We start from the raw sequence: 27,444 nt of genomic DNA, 5'->3' as shown, positions 1-27,444 counted from the left end.
TTGAATCCTTGAACTATGAGAATATTTTTGCCTTGAAATGTGTAACATATATTTCCTATGTTATTATTATCCTCAGTACTGCTAGCTATTATTATTATTATTATTATTATTATTATTATTATTATTATTATTTGTAGTACTATTTTATTACTTCATCAAGCAATATTCACTTTTGAACAATTTGTTGTACAGTTGAACAATAATGGGAATAAACAGCCTGTTGACACAAAACAAAAATAAAGACGTTCAAAATAGTTAAAGAGCACAAAATTATTCTTTTCTCAGTAGCAGCGGTTCACAGAGGCATTGTTCCTTTAATGTTACTTTACGGAAGTGGCATCCTCACCAAAGATCGTCTATAAACATAATAATAGCTATGACAAAAAACAACAACAAAAAAAAAACAATAATTGTTATGTATGACACTCACACATGGAATAAGTTTATTTATCATTGGATGATACAGTGTCCAACATGAGGTGTATATACTTTGTAAAATTTTATAAAAAATACAAAAATTACACAGTGTAACATTTATTGTAAAATATATATTTCTTACAGCTCCTTTTTGAAATGAGGTTGTTTTATTATCGACTCATATTTTATCCTTTTTTTTAAATTTGCATTTCAACTTGTAACATTCATAATCAGTTAATTAGTGACAATGGCGCCACCCAACAGTTCATAATTTAACCAAATTATGTATATCATTTACATGAATGCATTGTAATAATGCACTAGAAAAAACTTTTGAGTTTAATTTGTAAGAGTGTTTTTAGTTAACTGAAGGATGGGATTGGGGAGAATGACACTCAAACTGTCGTGGTCAGAATTGAGCGCAGAGTGAGACCTCCTGTCTCTGTCCTGCTCTCAGTACGTGTGAATGGCGGTGCAGATAATCTGGAACTTCGGACTCTGATCGTGGAATTTTTAGCAGTTTTATGAGGTGAGACTGAATTATGTCGCATAACATCCACACCAAGAGATCCACACTTCACATATTTAACTAGAATGTCAAATACTCCATTAATACTGTCACAGAAAACGTTTTGTTGTTTTTTTAATTGCACACAGACAAAATGTGTTTTCCAGCCAGATCATGTAAATAAATCATTTTAGGAATCATGGTTTAACTGAATAGTGGGTCGTTGTATTGGCTTAGATGCTGTTTATCAGAAAACGTATTTTCATGATTTAATATTCTTTATTATAATAATTATGTAACAGACTTTCTGACGCTTCGCTTTTATTCCTCATTATGTTGTACGGGGATTCATTTTGGTCTGTATGTGTTGCCGTAGGACGGGAAGTGCGGGGTGACATTTAGTTTAATTCAGCACGTTTTTTTTTTTAATGGGAAAAACACAATACTTTTAAAATTCAGAGGATAACACAATCTATTGTGCTCCTAAAATAAAAACAGAAAAAAGAAGAAAATAACAACCATTGACTGTAAAACAACACAGAAAAAGCACTTAGATGGCAATAGGATTTAAAAAAGACTCTAAATACAACTAAAACATTTAAAAGCTAACAAATAGTTCATTTTGCTCCCGAAGCATATCTGTAAGGTGAGCTTTGAGAACTTTCTTAAAATTATCTGATGTACATGATTTAATTTAGTTGAGTAATTTATTTGTTTATTTTACTGAGAGCCAATTACATTTCTTATAGTGGCAATATTTGATATTTTAGAAGTGTATGAATCATTTTATCCTGGCTTGCTTGAAGTTTACCTTTAGTTCCTTGTGTATGAAGAGGAACATGCTTCATCAAAACAAGATTGAAGAAGAGCATTTGCTGTTAGTTTCATAGAATCTCTACGTTGGTATTTAGGTGACATCCCCCCCCCCCCCCCCCCCCCCCCCCCCCCCCAAAAAAAAAAAAAATTGGTGCTGGAGCTCACTGTCTTATGGATAGAAGCTCCAAGGTATTTAACATTAGTTTTGAATTAATTGGGTTTCCATTATACTCAGTATAAAAAAAATATATAAATTTTAAGTTTTGGTTGGAGCATCTCCCCTGCACACACACACAAAAAGTTTGACATCTTCAGTCATGCAACAATCAAACAAAAATATAGATGAGACCTTCATTTTATCCAGCCAGATTTCCACCTACTGTCTCTGGGGTAAAAACCTTTCTCAGGCCTTCAGAATTTTAAGAGAATCCCTCTGTGGGTTAAAACAAATGAGGATGGTGTTGTGGACTGCATGGGTGAGAAACAAAAAAAAGTGATTGTATGCTGGGTAGGGGCAGAGACTCACTGCTTTGTTGGCCACTCTGAGTGCTTTTAGGTTGGACTTTTCTCAAACATTGTGACATCACTGTAGCACCTTTTCAGGAAGATAAATGGAGTAAAACTTCCCCTCGTCATGGAACGAAATAATTATTTTTGTTGTTTCTGTCTCAAGTCAGTTGATTTGGTGGCCAAAAAAAAAAAACTGCCATCCTGATGACGGCGAGTGCTTTGTATTGTGGTACATTATAAGCTATTTGTTAGATATTTATTGTCATAGAAACAAATCCTAGAAAAAGTGCTGTTTAGTTTTAAGAAAGCGCTGAGATGATGTGCAGGATAAAATGCTTCTCTGCACCTTCTCAGTGCTCTTCTGCCAGAATAAAACCACGACATGGACACATTATGTGAACTCAGTCCACGAGTCTGTCAAGCTAAAGAAAGCAAATATGGTGCCAAGTTTAACTTTATCATTATTCTGGGCACCAGTTGTACAAACTTGTAATATTTGCACAAGAAAGTTTTATAACACAAGAAAGTGTAAAACATATTTCTGCTGTGGTCCTTAGACAAGATAAATTTAAATATGTAGCATTATGTAATAGTGTATGTTAATATTTGACAGTTAGATCAGGGTTAGGGTTATTTATTCATTAAAGCGTGCTCATTTAAACAGCCACAAAAGGACTTGTTGATACCACACATAAAGCTTAATAATTACATCTCAGAATTCACCAGAATGCATCATTTTCAGATCATTTTTACAAAAGTATTTTATTTTATTTTATTTATTTATTTTTTTTGCTTTTACCCATGGGATTGTCACTTTTTTTTTAGCCAATCAAATTTTGAGTTTGCTGCGTTGGGTGTGTCTTTGACACTGCCACCTTCAACTCTATGGACGTGATTGGCCAACCAGTTACAGTGGGGAAAATAAGTATTTGACCCCCCGTCAGTTTTGCAGGTTTTCCAACCTACAAAGAATGGAGAGGTCTGTAATTTTTATCGTAGGTACACTTCAACTGTGAGAGACAGAATCTAAAAAAAAAAAAAATCCAGTAAATCACATTGTATGATTTTTAAATAATTAATTTGCATCTTATTGCATAAAATAAGTATTTGACCCCCTAGAAAAACAGAGCTTAACAATTGGTACAGAAACATTTGTCTGCCATTACAGAGGTCACATGTTTCCTGTAGTTCTTGGCCAAGTTTTCACACACTGCAACAGGGATTTTGGTCCACTCCTCCATCCAGATCTTCTCCAAATTTTTCAGGTTTGGAGTTTCAGCTCCCTCCAAAGATTTTCTATTGAGTTCAGGTCTGGAGACTGGCCAGGTCACTCCAGGACCTTGAAATGCTTCTTATGCAGCCCCTCCTTAGTTGCCCTGGCTGTGTGTTTGGGGTCACTGTCATGCTGGAAGACCCAGCCATGACCCATCTTCAATGCTCTTACTGAGGGAAAGAGGTTGTTTGCCAAAATCTCGCAATACATGACCCCATCCATCCTCCCTTCAATACAGTGCAGTATGATGTTTCCACCCCCATGCTTCACGGTTGGGATGGTTTTCTTGGGGTTGTTCTCATCCTCTAAACATGGTAAGTGGAGTTGATTCCAAAAAGCTCTATTCTGGTCTCATCTGACCACATGACCTTCTCCCATGCCTCCTCTGGATCATCCAGATGGTCACTGGTGAACTTCAAACGGGCCTGGACATGTGCTGGCTTGAGCAGGGGGACCTTGCTGCCCTGCAGGATTTTAAACCATGACAGCATCATGTGTTACTAATGTAATCTTTGTGACTGTGGTCCCAGCTCTCTTCAGGTCATTGACCAGGTCCTCCTGTGTAGTTCTGAGCTTTCTCAGAATCATCCTTACCCCACAAAGTGAGATCTTGCATGGAATCCCAGACTGAGGGAGATAGACAGTCATCTTGTGTTTCTTCCACTTTCTAATAAATAATCATAACAGTTGTTTTCTACCAAGCTGCTTGCCTGTTGTCCTGTAGTCCATCTGAGCCTTGTGCAGGTCCACAGTTTTGACCCTGGTGTCCTTAGACAGCTCTTTGGTCTTGGCTATGGTGGACAGGTTGGAGTGTGATTGATTGTGTGAACAGGTGTCTTTTATACAGGTAACAAGTTCAAACAGGTGCAGTTAATACAGGTAAAGAGTGCAGAATAAGAGGGCTTCTTAAAGAAACATTAACAGGTCAGTGTGAGCCAGAATTCTTGTTGATTGGTAGGTGTTCAAATACTTATTTTATGCAATAAAATGCAAATTAATTATTTAAAAATCATACAATGTGATTTTTCTGGATTTTTTTTTTTAGATCCTGTCTCTCACAGTTGAAGTGTACCTACGATAAAAATTACAGACCTCTCCATTCTGTGTAGGTGGGAAAACCTGCAAAACTGACAGGGGGTCAAAAACTTATTTTCCCCACTGTTGCTGGAATATATATTTTAATTATATATTTTTATTCCATTCTAGAAAATTTAATTAATTACAGTCATTGTGATTAATGAATCAAACTTAATTGCATTTAATCACATGTGTAAATTATTTTTAAATATGGCCCCTTAAATCACTAGGAACATACAGCGTACAAATATTAGGCTCACAGAAATGCAAACAATGAAAAATAAATAAAAAATCACTCTTGTTAAAAACAATTGAAGAAATATTTTAATGTATAAAAATAAACTTTGCACTCTATGAACTTTGCAAAAATGGTGCACCATGAACATACTGAACATGATTTATGGCGGCACTACAAAGTGTATTTCAAAAATTTTACCACTTCAGTTAAGGTGGTGGTGTGTGTTAAACGTAGCAATTTTGAATTTGGATATGACTGTTTTTTTGTTTTTTTTTTCATGATTTGAGAATGCAACTTTAATTTTGGGTCACTGAGAAAGTGTGTGTGTGTGTGGCGGGGGGTGGCTTTAATAATCTGAGGTAAAATCAGAGCATCTGAGGGGGCAGGTTATTTCTGCTACATATGTCACAAAAGTGTTAAAGATGCTGTATCGTGTGTAAATTTTGCTTAAATCAGGACAACATTTATGAAAACACTCAGAATTGTGGGATGTTAGAGATGTTGATCATTAAATATTAAACACTTGAAAATGTAAGTGGAAGAGGAAAAGTGATTTGGCATAACATGGCCCCTTTAATAATTATGTTACTGGATCCAAGGCCATTTCATTTTTAAATTTCGCCACTGAACATTAAAATCTGGAAAAACATCATGAATCAATCATTTTAAACTGTTTTAAACCTGTAAGAGCTCCGAGTGGCTGCTAATTAATGATCATTAAAGCCAGACTAGCGTTTCACTGCAAAAATTGTACACAAAAAACCCACATTTGAGATTTATCATTGATTATATTAAAGCAAGTTACTTTCGTTTGAAAAATATTTTAAGTTTATTTCCCCTGCAGCAAGAAACATTAGCGAGGCTGTTTTATTGTCAGAGAACATCATAAAACTAATCCGTGCACTGTGGATGTGCTGATAGCCTTATTTTTCCTTGGTGCTATGAAAATAAAGGAGTGGCCTTGAATTGGGAAAGTTCTGCTCTGGAAACAAGCAGATGCACCCCTTGTTCACCACGGTGCTCTCTGGTCTGTTGGTGGTTAAAATGTGCAAAAAAGAAGTGTCCATATGCATGCACATCCAAACCATTTATTGCTCCCATAAACACTCTTTATTTACAACCAAGTAAGTTCCATCACTGACTTGGTCAGTTATATATCTTTACTTCCTGCCATATGACTTCTCCCTGTCAGCTTTCTGTCCACATATTTTTCTGCAGCTGTCCGTCTTTGACTGAAGTCTGCGAGACAAAGAGCACCGCAGGCAGCAGAACTCGTATTTTTCACAGTTTGCTTCAGGTCAGAACAGTCATGTGATAACTTTACTTGTGTTTCTAAACAAAAGCTCTTCGTAAAGCTAACACTGGGTTTCTGATAACAGAAGGACAAAGTTGTGCTTAGTTAACTTTCTGACTCATATAGCATTAAACGCCAACAGTGAGAGGGTTTTTTTTTTTTGTTCTGTTTTTTGGCCTGCAGGGTCCAGGATGAGTAAGAAGCTGCTGATGGATGTAGACTGTGGAGTGGATGATGCTCAGGCCATCATGGTGGCACTTGCTGCCCCCAACGTGGAGGTCCTGGGGATCACCTGCGTGAACGGAAACAGCACCGTGGAGAATGTGTGCAAGAACACGCTGCGGGTTTTACAAGCCTGCAATAAACTGGAGGTGGAGGCAGTTTAAGTTTAAGATGCACTGCTGATTGTTGAGTGTTTCTCAGGCCATTGTTGCCTGATATTTACCAACTGGAATGTGCAGCATCATGTGATTAGTAATGTGCTCTTTATAAAACTGCACAATGCACTGCTGTTCCTCAAACCACATGACCTATAGCAGGAGCTTCCACAACTATTTGTAACCCAGATGCTACTGAATGGATTAAAGACTGTATTATCCAAGTAGTAATAATAATATTAGTAATAATTGTTTAATTGAACGGTCATGTTTGAGATAGTCCTGAGTTGCACAAATGTATTTGTTGTAGCTGAAGTTGCAACAACCAATCTTTAGCACATATAAAAGTACATTATTTCGACATTTTATTGACAACAACGTCTTATTTGTAACCAGTCACTGACTGATACGCCTTCTGAGGCTAAATCATGTTAAAAGCCATGATGGAGGATTGTAATTGCTTTATTATGTTTGTGTAAGATTCCAGTATTTAAAGGTGCCGCGAAGCCCATCCTTGGGAACGGAATTGATGGAGGACACTTCCACGGGAAGGACGGGCTGGGAGACGCTCCTGATCCCAATGCTCCGAGTCTGGACATGATTCAGGAGGAGGACGCCATATCAGCTATGATCAGGATTGTCAATGAGAACCCGGGGGAGGTGAGAGCTTTGTCACCAGTTTGTTTGGATGCGTTTCGCAGTAGTTCTCCTACTTCTTCTACTGCATGATGTCAGTGTAAAGCTTCTTAAATATCTTCAGTATGCGTGCATTTTCAGGTGTCTCTGGTTGCCACTGCGCCGCTCACCAACCTGGCTCTGGCAGTAAGGTTGGATCCGTCTCTGCCGAGTAAACTCAGAGGCCTCTACATCATGGGAGGAAACACAGAGTGTGAGTAAAAGCACAGTCGCCTGCTCAACCTGCACAACGGTCCTCGTGCACCAACATTTTATTACATTTTTCTTTACTTTTTTCAAATGCAGGCATGCCTGCATTCAAATAAATGCATAAATGACCTGTGCATAAATCAGTGTGTTCATGCGCACTGTTCATTAGCATATTTACTGCCCCAGTAACACCATATAAGGCAGCACACCATGCCCCGCATAACAGAAGTGTTTATTCAAGAAAATGGCAGAGAAGAGGAACTTTATCAAATTAAAGTCTAGCTATCATAGAACCAGAAAAGAACTTATTTTTAACAGCGTAATCAGTGGTACCAAGGAAACGGCTAAAACTAAAGAATGGGCAAAAAAAATAAATGCTGTTTATGCCGTGTCACCTGAGGGTCGTACAATTACTGAAGAAAAGATGAAAAGAAAGTCTCACCACAGTAAGGTGATCAATATGACTGCAGTGGAGGAGTCAAGAGGAAATGTCCATCATGGAAAAGGATGAGTTTGTGCTATACAGATGATAGCATCAATTCAGAGGTAAATGTGTGCATTTTTCACTCACTAAATGTAATTAAATGTTTAAAGCTCATACATTTTTAAAACACTATATTTAGCCTGGCCTTAGCCTAGCTGTCCTCCTCATTGCTGTTTTGGCTACCCAGCAAAATTAAAAGAAGTTGAGTGCTGATTCTTTATTCAAGAATCTTTCAGTTTGAGAGCATGCTTCTTAAAATTTCACTCATTTTTGAAGACCCGGCACACCCTTCTCATTCAGTTAATGGTATGTTACCACCACCTTCTGATCTGCAGTGTAAATTGCAGTACCTCATTTAGATGAGTACAGAGGAGCAGCTTGTCACACGTGTCGACCATACCATCTTATGACCATATATGATAATGCAGTATTTTTTCATATATACAAGTCACTTTGAAGTATAAGTTGCAGGACCAGTTACAAACACAAACGTGACATGTAGTCCAGAAAATATGCTATGTAATATTACCGGTTGTGTGTACTGCTGCAAAATGTAATTATTTTATTATGAAACTTCACCAAACAGGTTGTGTCACCTCAGTTTGTCTGATAGTTAAAAATCTCTCATGACAGTTTGTGGAAGTATTGGTTGGTATAAACATGCAGATCCGGGAGTTACCACTTTCTTTAACGATGTGAAATCAGAAGAGTATTTTCACAAAGGCAGAATTGGTCAATCCACCATAGCAGAAGAAGCGAGGCATGAGCTAGCCTAGTCTATTCACACTAACCTAATGTTTCTCATTGGCTATTCAGGGCTGAGCATGCTTATGGCTTTCTGCAGAGTTTCCTGTGACCAGCAACCCAAAGAGAAAGTGGGCTTTAGTCTCGTGAACCAAAATTAAAACACCTAAATGAAGATTTGGAAAACATTTTAATGCATACTGACACTGACGGACACTTGCAGACTCTGACTCTGAACAAAGTAGACTTATTTCTTGTTTATGTTGTGCATTTTCTGTTCTCAATATTTTGGCGGGGTGCCGCCCTAACGCCCTCTAGTGACCAGTTGCCTCAGTATTATAAATATACCAAGCAATGACATCTTTGGTGAGATGAGGATGGTCCCATCTTGCAAACTGAAGCTAAGTGGTTTGTTGATGAAAACATCTCCCTGCACACTGTTTGAAGGTTTTTTTACTCATAAATTTGTAACTTTAATCTCAAAGAATTTTATAGCAGAAAGAAGGAAGACAATATGTTGATGTCCTCCTCCGTCAGGTGTTCACGTTGTTGTGTGAACCTTACTGTATTCCTGGACCTGGTTTCATAAAGCACTCTAATCTTGTTTGACTAATTTTTTGACAGTCATTGCACAAAGTGCTTAGTCAGCTAAAGTTTTGCATTAGCCTACTTAAGTTTTTAACCATCGACAAAAGTTCAGTCTTACCTCAAAAGGGCAGCTATCATGTGCCACCACTTGATGGAGAAGGAAGGAAGGAGAGGTTTGCAGCGAGAGCAGGTGTTCCGGGACCCGAATAATCCATTGGTGATGTTTACAGACGCCGAGGCCGGAGCGGTTCTCCTCTGCTGCGGTGGACGGCCATGTTTGTAGCAGACTGACCAACCCGGAAGTAAACAAAACTGTCACGCATTGGAGGCGTTTCTTGGCAACAGCGCTTGAGAGGCCTCTATGACTGTGAAAATCGATTAATGTAAGCTAATCTACAAGGAGCACAGCGGTGTTTTGCTGTATCTGTTAATTTTGGCTCTCTGTTGGGACTGTTTACACAGAGACTGCTACCTGCTGCTTTGGACTTTGAACTAATAGTCTTTTTCAAGACTTTTTTACTTTTTTACCTTTTTATTTTTATTTTTTTTTTTTTTTTTTTTTTCTTTTTTACTTGACTCTACTGGTGGTCGGCTCTCACTGCGGTATTGTATCACTTCTTGTTCCGGAGCACAGCGGTGTTTTTCTGTATCTGTTAGCTGTTTGATCTGCGCAGTTAGATTGATCTAGTTATCTAGATTACGATTTGTTTCCCAGTGTAATCTTTACGTGCCTTAACTAAAGCACTCCTTCTGCTGAATCACCTCTAAATTATTTACACATTATTCGCTTTGCGTGTTTTTAGGAATCCGCTAGCTTAGCGTAGCTACTAGCTCTTAGCCGATTTAGCATGGCGGCTTCTCCTGTCTCTCCCGCACTTTTCTGCTCTGGGTGTGAAATGTTTAGTTATTCCTCGGCCTCCTTTAGCAGTAATGGTACTTGTAATAAGTGTAGCTTATTCGTAGCTTTGGAGGCCAGGCTGGGCGAATTGGAGACTCGGCTCCGCACCGTGGAAAATTCTACAGCTAGCAAGGCCCCTGTAGTCGGTGCGGACCAAGGTAGCTTAGCCGCCGTTAGTTCCCCCCTGGCAGATCCCGAGCAGCCGGGAAAGCAGGCCGACTGGGTGACTGTGAGGAGGAAGCGTAGCCCTAAACAGAAGCCCCGTGTACACCACCAACCCGTTCACATCTTTAACCGTTTTTCCCCACTCGACGATACACCCGCCGAGGATCAAACTCTGGTTATTGGCGACTCTGTTTTGAGAAATGTGAAGTTAGCGACACCAGCAACCATAGTCAATTGTCTTCCGGGGGCCAGAGCAGGCGACATTGAAGGAAATTTGAAACTGCTGGCTAAGGCTAAGCGTAAATTTGGTAAGATTGTAATTCACGTCGGCAGTAATGACACCCGGTTACGCCAATCGGAGGTCACTAAAATTAACATTGAATCGGTGTGTAACTTTGCAAAAACAATGTCGGACTCTGTAGTTTTCTCTGGGCCCCTCCCCAATCAGACCGGGAGTGACATGTTTAGCCGCATGTTCTCCTTGAATTGCTGGCTGTCTGAGTGGTGTCCAAAAAATGAGGTGGGCTTCATAGATAATTGGCAAAGCTTCTGGGGAAAACCTGGTCTTGTTAGGAGAGACGGCAGCCATCCCACTTTGGATGGAGCAGCTCTCATTTCTAGAAATCTGGCCAATTTTCTTAAATCCTCCAAACCGTGACTATCCAGGGTTGGGACCAGGAAGCAGAGTTGTAGTCTTACACACCTCTCTGCAGCTTCTCTCCCCCTGCCATCCCCTCATTACCCCATCCCCGTAGAGACGGTGCCTGCTCCCAGACTACCAATAACCAGCAAAAATCTATTTAAGCATAAAAATTCAAAAAGAAAAAATAATATAGCACCTTCAACTGCACCACAGACTAAAACAGTTAAATGTGGTCTATTAAACATTAGGTCTCTCTCTTCTAAGTCCCTGTTGGTAAATGATATAATAATTGATCAACATATTGATTTATTCTGCCTAACAGAAACCTGGTTACAGCAGGATGAATATGTTAGTTTAAATGAGTCAACACCCCCGAGTCACACTAACTGTCAGAATGCTCGTAGCACGGGCCGGGGTGGAGGATTAGCAGCAATCTTCCATTCCAGCTTATTAATTAATCCAAAACCCAGACAGAGCTTTAATTCATTTGAAAGCTTGTCTCTTAGTCTTGTCCATCCAAATTGGAAGTCCCAAAAACCAGTTTTATTTGTTATTATCTATCGTCCACCTGGTCGTTACTGTGAGTTTCTCTGTGAATTTTCAGACCTTTTGTCTGACTTAGTGCTTAGCTCAGATAAGATAATTATAGTGGGCGATTTTAACATCCACACAGATGCTGAGAATGACAGCCTCAACACTGCATTTAATCTATTATTAGACTCTATTGGCTTTGCTCAAAAAGTAAATGAGTCCACCCACCACTTTAATCATATCTTAGATCTTGTTCTGACTTATGGTATGGAAATAGAAGACTTAACAGTATTCCCTGATAACTCCCTTCTGTCTGATCATTTCTTAATAACATTTACATTTACTCTGATGGACTACCCAGCAGTGGGGAATAAGTTTCATTACACTAGAAGTCTTTCAGAAAGCGCTGTAACTAGGTTTAAGGATATGATTCCTTCTTTATGTTCTCTAATGCCATATACCAACACAGTGCAGAGTAGCTACCTAAACTCTGTAAGGGAGATAGAGTATCTCGTCAATAGTTTTACATCCTCATTGAAGACAACTTTGGATGCTGTAGCTCCTCTGAAAAAGAGAGCTTTAAATCAGAAGTGTCTGACTCCGTGGTATAACTCACAAACTCGTAGCTTAAAGCAGATAACCCGTAAGTTGGAGAGGAAATGGCGTCTCACTAATTTAGAAGATCTTCACTTAGCCTGGAAAAAGAGTCTGTTGCTCTATAAAAAAGCCCTTCGTAAAGCTAGGACATCTTTCTACTCATCACTAATTGAAGAAAATAAGAACAACCCCAGGTTTCTTTTCAGCACTGTAGCCAGGCTGACAAAGAGTCAGAGCTCTATTGAGCTGAGTATTCCATTAACTTTAACTAGTAATGACTTCATGACTTTCTTTGCTAACAAAATTTTAACTATTAGAGAAAAAATTACTCATAACCATCCCAAAGACGTATCGTTATCTTTGGCTGCTTTCAGTGATGCCGGTATTTGGTTAGACTCTTTCTCTCCGATTGTTCTGTCTGAGTTATTCTCATTAGTTACTTCATCCAAACCATCAACATGTTTATTAGACCCCATTCCTACCAGGCTGCTCAAGGAAGCCCTACCATTATTTAATGCTTCGATCTTAAATATGATCAATCTATCTTTGTTAGTTGGCTATGTACCACAGGCTTTTAAGGTGGCAGTAATTAAACCATTACTTAAAAAGCCATCACTTGACCCAGCTATCTTAGCTAATTATAGGCCAATCTCCAACCTTCCTTTTCTCTCAAAAATTCTTGAAAGGGTAGTTGTAAAACAGCTAACTGATCATCTGCAGAGGAATGGTCTATTTGAAGAGTTTCAGTCAGGTTTTAGAATTCATCATAGTACAGAAACAGCATTAGTGAAGGTTACAAATGATCTTCTTATGGCCTCGGACAGTGGACTCATCTCTGTGCTTGTTCTGTTAGATCTCAGTGCTGCTTTTGATACTGTTGACCATAAAATTTTATTACAGAGATTAGAGCATGCCATAGGTATTAAAGGCACTGCGCTGCGGTGGTTTGAATCATATTTGTCTAATAGATTACAATTTGTTCATGTAAATGGGGAATCTTCTTCACAGACTAAAGTTAATTATGGAGTTCCACAAGGTTCTGTGCTAGGACCAATTTTATTCACTTTATACATGCTTCCCTTAGGCAGTATTATTAGACGGTATTGCTTAAATTTTCATTGTTACGCAGATGATACCCAGCTTTATCTATCCATGAAGCCAGAGGACACACACCAATTAGCTAAACTGCAGGATTGTCTTACAGACATAAAGACATGGATGACCTCTAATTTCCTGCTTTTAAACTCAGATAAAACTGAAGTTATTGTACTTGGCCCCACAAATCTTAGAAACATGGTGTCTAACCAGATCCTTACTCTGGATGGCATTACCCTGACCTCTAGTAATACTGTGAGAAATCTTGGAGTCATTTTTGATCAGGATATGTCATTCAAAGTGCATATTAAACAAATATGTAGGACTGCTTTTTTGCATTTACGCAATATCTCTAAAATCAGAAAGGTCTTGTCTCAGAGTGATGCTGAAAAACTAATTCATGCATTTATTTCCTCTAGGCTGGACTATTGTAATTCATTATTATCAGGTTGTCCTAAAAGTTCCCTAAAAAGCCTTCAGTTAATTCAAAATGCTGCAGCTAGAGTACTGACGGGGACTAGAAGGAGAGAGCATATCTCACCCATATTGGCCTCTCTTCATTGGCTTCCTGTTAATTCTAGAATAGAATTTAAAATTCTTCTTCTTACTTATAAGGTTTTGAATAATCAGGTCCCATCTTATCTTAGGGACCTCGTAGTACCATATTACCCCAATAGAGCGCTTCGCTCTCAGACTGCAGGCTTACTTGTAGTTCCTAGGGTTTGTAAGAGTAGAATGGGAGGCAGAGCCTTCAGCTTTCAGGCTCCTCTCCTGTGGAACCAGCTCCCAATTCAGATCAGGGAGACAGACACCCTCTCTACTTTTAAGATTAGGCTTAAAACTTTCCTTTTTGCTAAAGCTTATAGTTAGGGCTGGATCAGGTGACCCTGAACCATCCCTTAGTTATGCTGCTATAGACGTAGACTGCTGGGGGGTTCCCATGATGCACTGTTTCTTTTTCTTTTTGCTCTGTATGCACCACTCTGCATTTAATCATTAGTGATCGATCTCTGCTCCCCTCCACAGCATGTCTTTTTCCTGGTTCTCTCCCTCAGCCCCAACCAGTCCCAGCAGAAGACTGCCCCTCCCTGAGCCTGGTTCTGCTGGAGGTTTCTTCCTGTTAAAAGGGAGTTTTTCCTTCCCACTGTAGCCAAGTGCTTGCTCACAGGGGGTCGTTTTGACCGTTGGGGTTTTACATAATTATTGTATGGCCTTGCCTTACAATATAAAGCGCCTTGGGGCAACTGTTTGTTGTGATTTGGCGCTATATAAAAAAAAAATTGATTGAATTGATTGAAGTTTAAGTCGATGTGAAACGGAGATTAGACAGATAATGTTGGGCTACTAACTGTAGTCGACTAAGTAAGCTTAGTAGACTAAAAGATTAGACCACTTTATGAAACTGGGCCCCGGACTTGACTTTGTGTGTAGTGGTTTATTTGTTTTGTGCTCGGTGTTCTTTGCTCCTTCAGCTCGAGGAAACACCACAGTGTGCGGAGAGTTCAACTTTGCGTCCGATCCAGAGGCGGCGTACATCGTGCTCAACGACTACCAGTGTCCCACCTACTTGGCCTGTTGGGAGTTTACCTGCTACAGCAAGCTTCCCTGGGTAAGGTCACATGACCTGTCCATAAATATTTGGACAACAGCTGGGATTTTGTTTTAGCTTTTGCAGCACATTGGAGTTTAAAGTATGAGCTCACCAAGACTTTATTGGTGTCCCAATAATTATGGACCAATGCCTTTTATGGTAACGTCTAACGTCTTGTCACTGCAGGAGTTCTGCGACGCCTGGCTGGATCAGGACACCGAGAAAGCGCGCTTCATGGCGCAGATCTTCCAGTACTCCATGAAGGTGTCACTCAGTGAGTACTTCCAGAAGGTGTTTGTCGCCAGCACAGGATTCGTTTCCTGCGACTCGTACGCTGTAGCAGCCGCCATCGACGACTCCTTCATCATAGAAAGTGACCACTATGCGGTTAGCGTGGAGCTGACCGGCACGCACACCAGAGGCATGATGGTTGTCGATACCACAGAGATCATGAAGAAGAGCCACAAGGCCGTCATCATGAAGAAGGTGGACATGGAGAAGTTCAAGCAGATGTTGATGGCGAGTTTGAAATGAGATGACGGCATTTGCTGTCCTTACCTGTCATGACTTTTTGTACATTAGCCAAACCCTGTCCTTTATCACATGACGCTAAAACTCTTTATAGAACTTGCATGATGCAGCAAGAAAAACGTTAATTTTTTAAAGTGTCAAACTGTCGTTCACTACTATAATTAATATACGAGGGTAGGCTGAAAAGTTCTAAGGCTCACTATAATGCAGTTAATGCATTACTCCTTCATGGGGAGCCTTAGAACCTTTCATCCTACACTCGTAGTATTACCTCGTTTTTTAAAAATAAATCATCAATGTGAGAATCTATTTTTTTATATCTATTTCATTATATTAATTTATTTTTAACTAATATTTTGTATATCTTTTTTAACAACTCCTGAAAATATAATGCATTAATAGTTCTAAACTTTGCATCTTTTTCTGTACCACTTGTTTTTACCCAGCATCTTAAAATCCAATAAAGATATAAGGATGAAATTTTGTATGGTGTTTGCAGGAAATAATGTTATTTTGTCAGAGTATGAAAAGCAACTGTAGATGGTCAGTCAGGAATATTTTCTGAATTCTGGTGAACTGAGGTGGATTTAACCCTTTCCCTTGATGCTGCATAAGTGTCTACTGAAAAAGATTTTCAAAATCCTCGATTCATTAATGCCACTTTTTTCCCCCACATGGGATCAAAATTACTTTCTTTGTCCAAAGGACTTCAAGGTCTCTTGATTTCACTCAAGAATTCTTGCATTTAAAAAAAAAAGTAGTTGCACAAACTGAACTGTGATGAGCTGTTCATGTTGAAGCATCGGTGGCACTTTAAATAATTAACTTTAAATATTAAAAGCTATATATAGGTATGTATATATATATATATATATATATGTGCCATTATATGTTTGAAACACTACATAAGTTGATCAGTACAACTCATTTAAAAGTGTCCAAACTGTCATCACGCCTATTTGTCATTTAGTTGATTACAACTCTTTATTTTCCATTACAAAACACATATTAATACACATTTTATCAAAAATCGCAGACATCAGTAATAACAGTCAGTGTGTGGTATTTATCCAGATAATTTGCAAGTCTCTTAGTCATCTGATTCCCGGGCACATCATCAGAGAAACTGGCCCCCGGACTGCACACACTGACCCCAGAGCTGTGCTCATGGAACAGCTCTACGTTTACTCGAGTACATGACAGCATCAATATTCAGTTTGTGCCTCAGTATCCTTTCCGTCCTCGGAATCTTGTCCTGTTGTCCAGCTGTGGACAGACAACAGACAAGGGTTAGCTCATGCCGGACAAATTACTGTTAATACCAAATCCTGTTAAAGTTACAGCGTATATATACAGCACATCCAGAAAGTATTCACAGCACTTTTTCCACATTTTATGTTACAGCCTTATTCCAAAATAGATAAAATTCATTTTTCCTCAAAATTCTACACACAATACCCCATAATGATAATGTGAAAAAGTTTTTTTAGACTGTCACAAATTTATTTAAAAAAAAAAAAAAAACTAACAAATCACATGTCCATAAATATTCACAGCCTTTGCCATGAAGCTCAAAATTGAGCTCAGGTGCCTCCTGTTTCCACTGATCATCCTTGAGATGTTTCTACAGCTTAACTGAAGTCCACCTGGGGCAAATTCAGTTGATTGGACATGATTTAGAAAGACACACCTGTCTACATATCAGGTCCCACAGTTGACAGTGTGTGCCAGAGCACAAACCAAGCATGAAGTCACAGGAATTGTCTGTCGACCTCCGAGACAGGATTGTCTCAAGGCACAAATCTGGGGAAGGGTACAGAAACATTTATGCTGCTTTGAAGGTCCCAATGAGCACAGTGGCCTCCATCATCCATAAATGGAAGAAGTTTGGATCCACCAGGACTCTTCCTAGAGCTAACTGCCCGTCTAAACTGAGTGATCAGGGGAGAAAAGATCTTAGTCAGGGAGGTGACCAAGAATCTGATGGTCACGCTGTCAGATCTCCAGCATTCCTCTGTGGAGAGAGCTGAACCTTCCAGAAGAATAGCCATCTCTGCAGCAATCCACCAATCAGGTCTGTATGGTAGAGTGGCCAGACGGAAGCCACTCCTTAGTAAAAGGCACATGGCAGCCCACCTGGAGTTTGACAAAAGGCACCTGAAGGACTATCAGACCATGAGAAACAAAATTCTCTGGTCTGATGAGACAAAGATTACACTCTTTGGTGTGAATGCCAGGTGTCATGTTTGGAGGAAACCAACCACCATCTCTACAGTGAAGCATGATGGTGGCAGCAGCATCATGCTGTGGGGATGTTTTTCAGCAGCAAGAACTGGTAGACTAATCAGGATTGAGGGAAAGATGAATACAGCAATCTATAGAGACATCCTGGATGAAAACCTGCTCCAGAGCGCTCTTGACCTCAGACTAGGGCAACGGTTCAGCTTTCAGGACAATGACCCTAAGCACACAGCCAAGATATCAAAGGAGTGACTTCAGGACAACTCTGTGAATGTCCTTGAGTGGCCCAGCCAGAGCCCAGACCTGAATCCAATTGAACATCTGAAAATGGCTGTGGACCGACGCTCCCCATCCAACCTGATGGAGCTTGAGAGGTGATGCAAAGAGGAATGAGCAAAACTGTCCAAGGATAGGTGCAACAAGCTTGTGGCATCATATTCAAGATGTGAGGCTGTAATTGCTGCCAAAGATGCATCAACAAAGTATTGAGAAAAGGCTGTGAATACTTATGTACATGTGATTTATTCGTTTTTTATTATTATTTTTAATACATCTATTAAAAAAAAAAAAGAAAACTTTTTATTGTCATTATGGGGTGTTGTGAATCAAATTTTGAGGGGAAAAAAATAATTTACTCCCATTTTGGAATAAGGCTGTAATATAAGAAAATGTGAAAAAAGTGAAGCGCTGTGAATACTTTCAGGATGCACCATACAAACGAAGTTGAACAGAAACCGCACAACTATTAATACATTGATATGTATGAAACATAAAAGTGTGCAAACCTCACAAATATGCATGAGGGGTTGCACACATGGACTGCACACACATTTGTGTTGTATACACGAAAGATAAATGCTCATCATCCACCAGTGTGTGTGTGTGTGTGTCTTTTACACTCACCAGTGACCTCTTGCAGTCAAAGAATGACTCTTGCAGAGCTCTGCAATGACCATCCTTTAAACATTCACTGGGCAGCTTCCCCTCCTGAAATTGAAGAAAAAAATTGCCATGTTGGAAAGAAAAGGGGGGGGGGGCATTGTGGAACACAGCTTCAGAAGTGTTGGGCTTTCGACCACCAGATGTCGCCGTCGTGCTGCGGTTCGAGCTTTTTCACAACGCTTGACCTTCTAAAGCTTCGCTTCCTTTAGTTTAAATCTTCGAAAATCTTGTCTATTCCTCACTTTAGCCACGGAAACCGCTGCTGTCTCCCACTCTAGAAATTAGAACCACATGTTTATAATTCAAACAGACTTTTAGACATGAGGCGTTCATGTACCTTCACAACACAGTCGTGCGTCAGGAGACAGGCTTGAAAATCTTCTCTGATCCCGGCACAGGGTCTCTTATCCTCGACTTTACCCTCGTAATATTTCGGCATTTTGTAAAGAACAAACCTTTAAACTAAAAAAGGTGCTGATTCGTCTAGAAGCGTGAAAGCGGGTTAATTAACTCAGATCACATCGAGGTTGTTAAAGTGGTCAGCCATGATGTTACACGAAGTGCATGATGGGAAAACGGAAGCACTGGAGGCATTTTTTTTTTTTACTTCAAAAACAAACAAAGGGTTGCAAGTCATTAACATGTTTCCAACATTTAGCATTTTGCTAACGGTGGAAAAATAACAGATTCATGCGCCAATCCAGAAGATATTATTTGTTTTTACTACTGAAAAAAGCTAAATAATAAAAGACGAAACGATGGATTCAGTGGACGTGGCTATTCGCTTTTTTTAATTGACGTTGGAAGATCGGGTTACTTATTTGGGCTTTCACTGTAATAAAATCTTATATTTCTCTTCTCCCATTTCTGTTCTGTGGGCATGGTTTTGGTGTGGGAGGAGTTTGTTGTCATGGGGACCCATACCCATTCCAGGTACTAGAGGCGGGCGATACAACTACCAAGTAAATACAGGCCCAGTATCACCGATATCGATACTGATACCGCTACTTTTTCATATTTAAGCTTCATAGATCCAAAGGATCCAAAAGACCTAGGATAGAATTTCGCCAAACATTGTACGTGACAGCAAAATACTTTATCACAATAAACATTTTTGTTTAAAAAATATCACAACACGACTTAAAACAAAATCTCCTGAGGAAGAGGGCTGACCAACCACAATACAAGGGTGCGCTACTCTATGTTGTGTGACACAGCGCAGCGCTGCTCTTGCAGAGTAGACTTTGATGAATCTGCGTGCGCAACAGTCAATGCGTGCAGGAGAGAAAAAAAGCTCGAGTATCAATATTTTTACCCGAGGATCATTCAATATCAATACCAGCGTTGGTATTTATATTAGGATCGATGCACCCACCTCTACCATGTACCCATTTTGGGCTTTGTAGGGCCCTGCAACTCAGGAGCACCTGCCGTTGGCCCTTTGGTCATGTTCCCATCAATCCATCATCCATTTTCTTCCGCTTTATCCAGAGTCGGGTCGCGGGGGCAGCAGCTCAAGCAAAGCTGCCCAGACCTCCCAATCCACACACACCTCCCCCAGCTCCTCCGGGGGAACCCCAAGGCGTTCCCAAGCCAGCCGAGGGATGTAGTCCCTCCAGCGTGTCCTGGGTCTTCCCCGGGGCCTCCACCCAATGGGACGTGCCCGGAACACCTCTCCAGCGAGGCGTCCAGGGGGCATCCGGAAAAGATGCCCGAGCCACCTCAACTGACTCCTTTCGACGTGGAGGAGCAGCGGCTCGACTCCGAGCTCCTCACCCTATCTCTAAGGGAGCGCCCAGCCACTCTGCGGAGGAAACTCATCTCGGCCGCTTGTACTCGCGATCTCGTTCTTTCGGTCATGAGCCAAATCTCATGACCATAGGTGAGGATCGGAACGTAGATCAATCGTTAAATCGAGAGCTTTGCCCCCTACTCAGCTTTCTCTTCACCACGACGGTCCGATACAGTGACCGCATCACTGCAGCTGCTGCACCGATCCGTCTATCGATCTCACGCTCCATCCGTCCCTCACTCGTGAACAAGACCCCAAGATACTTAAACTCCTCCACTTGAGGCAAGGACACTCCACCGACCTGAAGAGGGCAAAGCACCTTTTTCCGGTCGAGAACCATGGCCTCGGATTTGGAGGTGCTGATTTTCATCCCTGACGCTTCACACATAGCTGCAAACCGCCCCAGTGCACGCTGAAGGTCCTGATTTGACGAAGCCAACAGAACCACATCGTCCGCAAACAGCAGAGACGAGATTCTGTGGTTCCCAAACCAGACCACCTCTACACCCTGGCTGCGCCTAGAAATTCTGTCCATAAAAATAATGAACAGAACCGGTGACAAAGGGCAGCCCTGGCGGAGGCCAACGTGCACTGTAAACAGGTTTGACTTACTACCAGCAATGCGAACCAAGCTCCTGCTGCAGTCGTACAGGGACCAGATAGCCCTTAGCAAAGGACCCCAGACCCCGTACTCCTGGAGCACCCCCCACAGGGTGCCCCGAGGGATATGGTCGAACGCCTTCTCCAGATCCACAAAACACATGTGGACTGATTGGGCGAACTCCCATGAACCCTTGAGCACCCGATGGAGCGTGTAGAGCTGGTCCAGTGTGCCGCGACCAGGACGAAAACCAGATTGCTCCTCCTGAATCCGAGGTTCGACCACCGGTTGAATTCTCCTCTCCAGTACTCTGGAATAGACCTTACCGGGAAGGCTGAGGAGTGTGATCCCCCTAGAGTTGGAACATACCCTCCGGTCCCCCTTCTTAAACAGAGGGACCACCACCCTGGTCTGCCAATCCAGAGGCACTGTCCCCGATCGCCACGCGATGTTGCAGAGGCGTGTCAGCCAAGACAGTCCCACAGCATCCAGAGACTTAAGGTACTCAGGACGGATTTCATCCACCCCAGGAGCCTTGCCACTGAGGAGCTTTCTAACCACCTCGGTGACTTCGGCCCGGGTAATGGATGAGTCCGCCTCTGAGTCCCCAGTCTCTGCTTCCTCTTCGGAAGACGTGACGATGGGATTGAGGAGATCCTCGAAGTATTCCTTCCACCGCCCGTCATGTTCCCGTTATTTACCATATTAATCTGGTTAACATAGTGCCCTTTGAACCTAGGATGACCCAGGATTGGGAACCCTGCGGTGTGCAGCATCAACCATCAAATATGCTGTGATGTTCATGTGTTAGGTTTAATCTGAGTCTGCAAAATGCAGTGTAAAAACTTGTGGATGTGGAAACTGTAGCTCCTCAAACTGTTGTACATTTCGCTATTTGGTTATATTTTTGTATTTGCTGTTTTTTGTTGTTTTTGCTGCACACCTGTTTAAGGAAATCTGAAACTACTGATTCAAAGTGAATCGTGAACTTTAAAATGTGATTTGTACTGAACCACACATGCCATTTCCGAGCATGATTTCACGCGCAGATCCCATAGTGCTAAGGAGCCCAAATGACTGATCCCAAAGACTCGCTCACATGTTCCATGGATATGGCAGATGGATGGCTAGCTTTGAAAGGTGGGGAGTGGACTAATGGTCTGCCTTCATGCTTGCCATCAGGACCCAAGGCAGTTTTACAGGATGGTATAGGTGGCGACCCCAGCACATGCTCCCTGACCCATCACCTCTTTGAAGTAGCTCTTCTTTTTTTTTTTTTGCCTCCGCCATGACATCCTACATCTCGCTGCCATACCATCACATACTGAATTAAGACTCAGTCTCCTTCCGGTTGTCCTACCCAACCCCCCAATTCTTTTTACAGTTGTATCACATTAGAAAGTCCACTTCAATTCTTTCTTAGGACTGTTACCAAAATGTGCCAACTACTAAATCAAATACAGCAAAATCTACTTTGACCCAGTTATCTACACTGTTCACTTCTATATTCCTGACATACTTTTTCAGTCTCCACTTTTCCATAATTTTTGGTGTTGTGTCACACTAATCTGTCTGAATGTGACACCTTTCTTAATGTTAACATTTGATGGATTTACTGTATCTGGGCTTGGACTCGACACTAAGATGGCACTGTTTCTCAGCTCTCTGGTGGCTACATCCAGAAAACAGATGATTGGGTGAATACACCATTTCTTGCTACTGTTCAATGGCATTAATTTCTCATACATACATGATGTGACTTCAGCAAACACACAACTAGAAATAATGTACGGATGATTACGCACACATAGCCAGCAGTCCATTTCACAATCTTTCCATTGTGCTGCTCGAACACAGTATCTGTGGTTCATAGTTTGTTCATTTGGATGAATGAAACATTTCTCAATCAGTTTTAATCCAGGTTTTATTGAATATCGCATCAAATCCAAACTGTGGACCCAAACCAACCCAGGCATTTTATAATACAAACCAGGTGCACATTGATTATAACTAGCAACTGGTGTTCACCAAATTAGTACCTGCATGGCTTTGTAAAGACTGGGTATGTGTGCGTATACTTGTGGGAATGTTTTGATTTAGCTTAATTTTGTCATCACACTAATATATTGAGTTAAATTATATAGTTCTGCTGGTATTGCTACAGTAAGTCAGAATTTTCAATTCAGCATACGGCCAAATATTGTTGATTACAACGGAAAGTAATTGAGCATGAACCCCTGTCACCAAGTGAAAATGAGAAGGGAAACAAAGTGGATAATGCAAGTGTATCTGCAACATCACCACTAGATGGCACCAAGTCATACACACTACCTTTAAGGATTAGTTTTAAAATACAGGGTGAACACAAAACACTCCTTGGTTTCAAATATGTATAATATTAAAAGTCACATGAATAATTTTACAATTTTGGTATCAACAGTTGCAGAAACTCAAGTTTTTCCTTTCTCTTTTGCAGACTCTTCTTCAAAATTGTAAAATTATTCATGTGACTTTTGATATTATAAATATACTCAACAAAAATATAAACGCAACACTTTTGGTTTTGCTCCCATTTTGTATGAGATGAACTCAAAGATCTAAAACTTTTTCCACATACACAATATCACCATTTCCCTCAAATATTGTTCACAAACCAGTCGAAATCTGTGATAGTGAGCACTTCTCCTTTGCTGAGATAATCCATCCCACCTCACAGGTGTGCCATATCAAGATGCTGATTAGACACCATTAGTGCACAGGTGTGCCTTAGACTGTCCACAATAAAAGGCCACTCTGAAAGGTGCAGTTTTGTTTTATTGGGGGGGGGGGGGGGGGGGGATACCAGTCAGTATCTGGTGTGACCACCATTTGCCTCATGCAGTGCAACACATCTCCTTCGCATCATCCGTGAAGAGAACACCTCTCCAACGTGCCAAACACCAGCGAATGTGAGCATTTGCCCACTCAAGTCGGTTACGATGACGAACTGGAGTCAGGTCGAGACCCCGGTGAGGACGACGAGCATGCAGATGAGCTTCCCTGAGACGGTATCTGACAGTCTGTGCAGAAATTCTTTGGTTATGCAAACCGATTGTTCCAGCAGCTGTCTGAGTGGCTGGTCTCAGACGATCTTGGAGGTGAACATGCTGGATGTGGAGGTCCTGGGCTGGTGTGGTTACACATGGTCTGCGGTTGTGAGGCTGGTTGGATGTACTGCCAAATTCTCTGAAACGCCTTTGGAGACGGCTTATGGTAGAGAAATGAACATTCAATACGCGAGCAACAGCTCTGGTTGACATTCCTGCTGTCAGCATGCCAACTGCACGCTCCCTCAAATCTTGCGACATCTGTGGCATTGTGCTGTGTGATAAAACTGCACCTTTCAGAGTGGCCTTTTATTGTGGGCAGTCTAAGGCACACCTGTGCACTAATCATGGTGTCTAATCAGCATCTTGATATGGCACAGCTGTGAGGTGGGATGGATTATCTCAGCAAAGGAGAAGTGCTCACTATCACAGATTTAGACTGGTTTGTGAACAGTATTTGAGGGAAATGGTGATATTGTGTATGTGGAAAAAGTTTTAGATCTTTGAGTTCATCTCATACAAAATGGGAGCAAAACCAAAAGTGTTGCGTTTATATTTTTGTTGAGTATATTTGAAAGCAAGGAGTGCTTTTGTGTTCACCCTGTATAACAAAGTTTGATATGGATGACGTGCAATTGGGGGGGGAAAAAAAAAAAAAAAACACAAAAATGGCTGTGAATAGTAGCAACATTTTCCATTTATTCAAACATGTCTATGAGAAATGTTAAGCGCGTTAAGCGTGAGTGTGTGTATGTGTGAGAGAGTGAAGGCATGTGAACTGATGTGTGTTTGGGTGCTGTCAAACAGGGCAAGAGCTTTTTGTCTGTTTTCTTCTAGTGTTGCTCACGCTATCTTCACATCTGCACATAGGGTCAAAGGTCAGTCCAATCAGCAGCACTGTGGAAGCCTTGATCTACCTGCTCCAACCAAAGGAGACATTAATACATTATGTCCACATAATAATCATTACATTGTGAAGCATGATCATGTGACCACTTTTTAAATCAATTCCATCAAAAGGCACTTCCATACCAACACCCACCCCCCCACCTGAAATGAGCAGAAACTCACTTAAAAATAGATTCTGTACAAACATGGCCACACACAATCAGATATAAAAAAAAAAAGAAAAAAAAAAGAAATTATAAACTGACGAGGTGACGATGGTTTGTATTTACAAGGTGCTACACAACCTCAGCCAGGTTACAAAACAAGCACATGATCAGTAGTCATAATATCCTGATAAATACGGCTGCATTCACATTACCAGTTGAAGCGACCCGGATCAGGTTTTCTTGTCTCAACGTGTCACAGATGGGGGCTTTGTTTTATCAAAGCGTCTTAACGCTGCGTTCATGCATTAAACCAGATCATTTGTCCAGGAAAATCAGTAGTCGAACACTGCAACGGTACCTGCCGTTGAAATTTAAAAAGTAAAACTTTTCCCATTGACAGGAACAAAGTGGATGTTACCTGTGATGATGGGGAAAAACAGGAAGCGACAGATTATCTGACATAAAACCACGTGTCTCTGCAGTAAAACAGTTAAAAACAAATTAGAGAAACTTTAACTTCACAAAAAAAGTTGACTTCTTAAGTAACAATGACAGCCTTCTGTGTTTATTATTACCATTATGTAAAATGCTAAAACGCTGTTGTCAGTTAAGTAAATTATTCTCCTGAAAACAGAGGGGAAAAAAGCACTGTTCAATTTAACTTTTTTGTCCACTACAGAGGACATTATTGAATGGGCGGGGTCTCAGCCGCTGCAGACAACACATCAATTCTGCCACAAGGAGCAGTGTGATGGTTTTTCTACTGCCAACAGGTGAATACAACATTAAGTCTAAAGAGATGTTAGTTAGTCCCATTACAAGTGTTGGGGGGGAGGGGGGGGAGCAGGACATTGGTCTTAAAAGACAACAACAAAAAACTGTAAATCCAAGACCTGTTTGGCAAAGTCGACAGCAAGGCAAAACTCATGCTCAGTTGTTGATGCGAGATATTTCTGCTTGAGGTGATCTGGTGAACTGGTCGATCTGTATTGTGTTCATGAGAAGGTGTGGACACCTCTATGGAGGTTTAAAAAAAGAAAAAAAAATGCCTTTATGACATCATATGGTGTCAGCACGTGAAGGAATATTGTTGAGGGAACAAATCATAGAGTATTTAAAAGTATTTATGGCAGAAACAACACAAATTCAGAAGAGGAAAGGCAGCGTGCTGTCAGACACATCACGGACACGGACAGCGGCTGTAGTGAGGAGGGAGAGGAAAAAACTGATTCGGGTTACTTCAACCAGCAAAGTCAAGGTAGCTAAAGTTATTTTATATAGATTATGAAGAGTCTGCAAATCTACCAAAATTGAAAAGCTGTGCACATGGACAATGTGTTTGCAAAAAAAAAAAAAAAGTGCAAAAGTTGCCGGTTTTAGATGGTTGATACTCAGAGTAACATGGCTATCGTTTTTAATGTCACATCAACTCGACTGAAAACGCCTTCGCTATGTAATATCGGAATATTACAAAACCCATCAGTCTCCGAAAGCTGAAGTAGGAGCGAACACACTCGAACAATGAAGCAATTTTGTGGGAACTGGATCTAAGGCACATATTATCCAACATTGATCCACAACTACTCGGACAGAATCTACTCAGAACTCTTAACCGGTTTGGTGGTTTACAAAAAAAAAAAACCCAACACAAAACAAACCAAAAAAGGGGGAGCCGTTATAAGTTTGGCTTCACTTGAAAAGAAGCTGGCACAGACAGAACAAAGCAACCGCTGGCAGACACAAGCAGATTCAGCAATGACAACAAAACAAGAAAAATTACAACAGCAGAGATATAAAACAGACTGAACTACAATAAACATCTCAGAATAAAAATATATTTTTTTAACCACTTGTACAAATTAAAGATTTATTTCAAATAAATTAAAGTCACTGTCATAGATCGTCAAAGCTGTTATATCAATATACGAGGGCTGTCAATAAAGTAACGGTCCTTTTTATTTTTTTCAAAAACTAAATGGATTTCATTCATATGTTTTTACGTCAGACATGCTTGAACCCTCGTGCGCATGCGTGAGTTTTTCCATGCCTGTCGGTGACGTCATTCGCCTGTGAGCACTCCTTGTGGGAGGAGTCATCCAGCCCCTCGTCGGAATTCCTTTGTCTGAGAAGTTGCAGAGAGACTGGCGCGTTGTTTGATCAAAATTTTTTCTAAACCTGTGAGACACATCGAAGTGGACACGGTTCGAAAAATTAAGCTGGTTTTCAGTGAAAATTTTAACGGCTGATGAGAGATTTTGAGGTGATTCTGTCGCTTTAAGGACTTTTCACGGTGCGAGACGTCACTCAGCGCTCTCAGGCGGCGTCATCAGCCTGTTCAAGCTGAAAACCTCCACATTTCAGGCTCTGTTGATCCAGGACGTCGTGAGAGAACAGCGAAGTTTCAGAAGAAGTCGGTTTCAGCATTTTATCCGGATATTCCACTGTTAAAGGAGATTTTTTTAATG

At 40.8% G+C, this 27,444-nt stretch overlaps 2 protein-coding genes across 3 annotated transcripts; one reads left to right on the top strand and one right to left on the bottom strand.

Annotated features, from left to right (window-relative positions):
• Positions 1-881: 881 nt before the first annotated feature.
• On the top strand, positions 882-15,747 carry si:dkey-4e7.3 (uncharacterized protein LOC402865 homolog). Of its 2 annotated transcripts, XM_034186963.1 has the most exons (7): positions 882-946; positions 6,058-6,136; positions 6,317-6,504; positions 6,991-7,170; positions 7,288-7,399; positions 14,613-14,749; positions 14,918-15,747. In XM_034186963.1, the coding sequence occupies exons 3-7, from the start codon at positions 6,325-6,327 to the stop codon at positions 15,263-15,265; spliced, it is 957 nt and encodes a 318-aa protein (XP_034042854.1). In that variant the 5' UTR covers positions 882-946; positions 6,058-6,136; positions 6,317-6,324; the 3' UTR covers positions 15,266-15,747. The 2 variants fall into 2 exon arrangements, with proteins under 2 accessions (XP_034042854.1, XP_034042855.1); XM_034186964.1 differs by lacking the exon at positions 6,058-6,136 and having other exon boundaries at positions 883-946.
• A 471-nt stretch (positions 15,748-16,218) lies between these two features.
• Positions 16,219-19,023, bottom strand: LOC117524151 (cytochrome c oxidase assembly factor 5). The gene is made up of 3 exons (XM_034185885.1): positions 18,783-19,023; positions 18,407-18,490; positions 16,219-16,528 (listed from the first exon to the last, which is right to left on the bottom strand). Exons 1-3 carry the CDS (start codon positions 18,882-18,884, stop codon positions 16,487-16,489), a joined length of 228 nt encoding a protein of 75 aa, XP_034041776.1. The 5' UTR covers positions 18,885-19,023; the 3' UTR covers positions 16,219-16,486.
• Between the last annotated feature and the right edge of the window lie 8,421 nt (positions 19,024-27,444).

The sequence above is a fragment of the Thalassophryne amazonica genome, chromosome 14 (genome assembly GCF_902500255.1).
Source record: "Thalassophryne amazonica chromosome 14, fThaAma1.1, whole genome shotgun sequence".
Classification (NCBI taxonomy): Eukaryota; Metazoa; Chordata; class Actinopteri; order Batrachoidiformes; family Batrachoididae; genus Thalassophryne; species Thalassophryne amazonica.
The sequence above is the reverse complement of the archived record's forward strand: the minus strand, read 5'-3'. Positions and strand labels throughout refer to the sequence as shown.

Coding starts and splice junctions, on each gene's coding strand:
- LOC117524151 (XM_034185885.1), bottom strand. CDS start 18,884: ATGCCGAAATATTACGAGGGTAAAGTCGAGGATAAGAGACCCTGTGCC. Junction 18,491..18,782: donor CGCACGACTGTGTTGTGAAG/GTACATGAACGC, acceptor CTTCAATTTCAG/GAGGGGAAGCTGCCCAGTGA. Junction 16,529..18,406: donor TTGACTGCAAGAGGTCACTG/GTGAGTGTAAAA, acceptor GTCTGTCCACAG/CTGGACAACAGGACAAGATT.
- si:dkey-4e7.3 (XM_034186963.1), top strand. CDS start 6,325: ATGAGTAAGAAGCTGCTGATGGATGTAGACTGTGGAGTGGATGATGCT. Junction 7,171..7,287: donor TCAATGAGAACCCGGGGGAG/GTGAGAGCTTTG, acceptor GTGCATTTTCAG/GTGTCTCTGGTTGCCACTGC. Junction 7,400..14,612: donor CATGGGAGGAAACACAGAGT/GTGAGTAAAAGC, acceptor TTGCTCCTTCAG/CTCGAGGAAACACCACAGTG.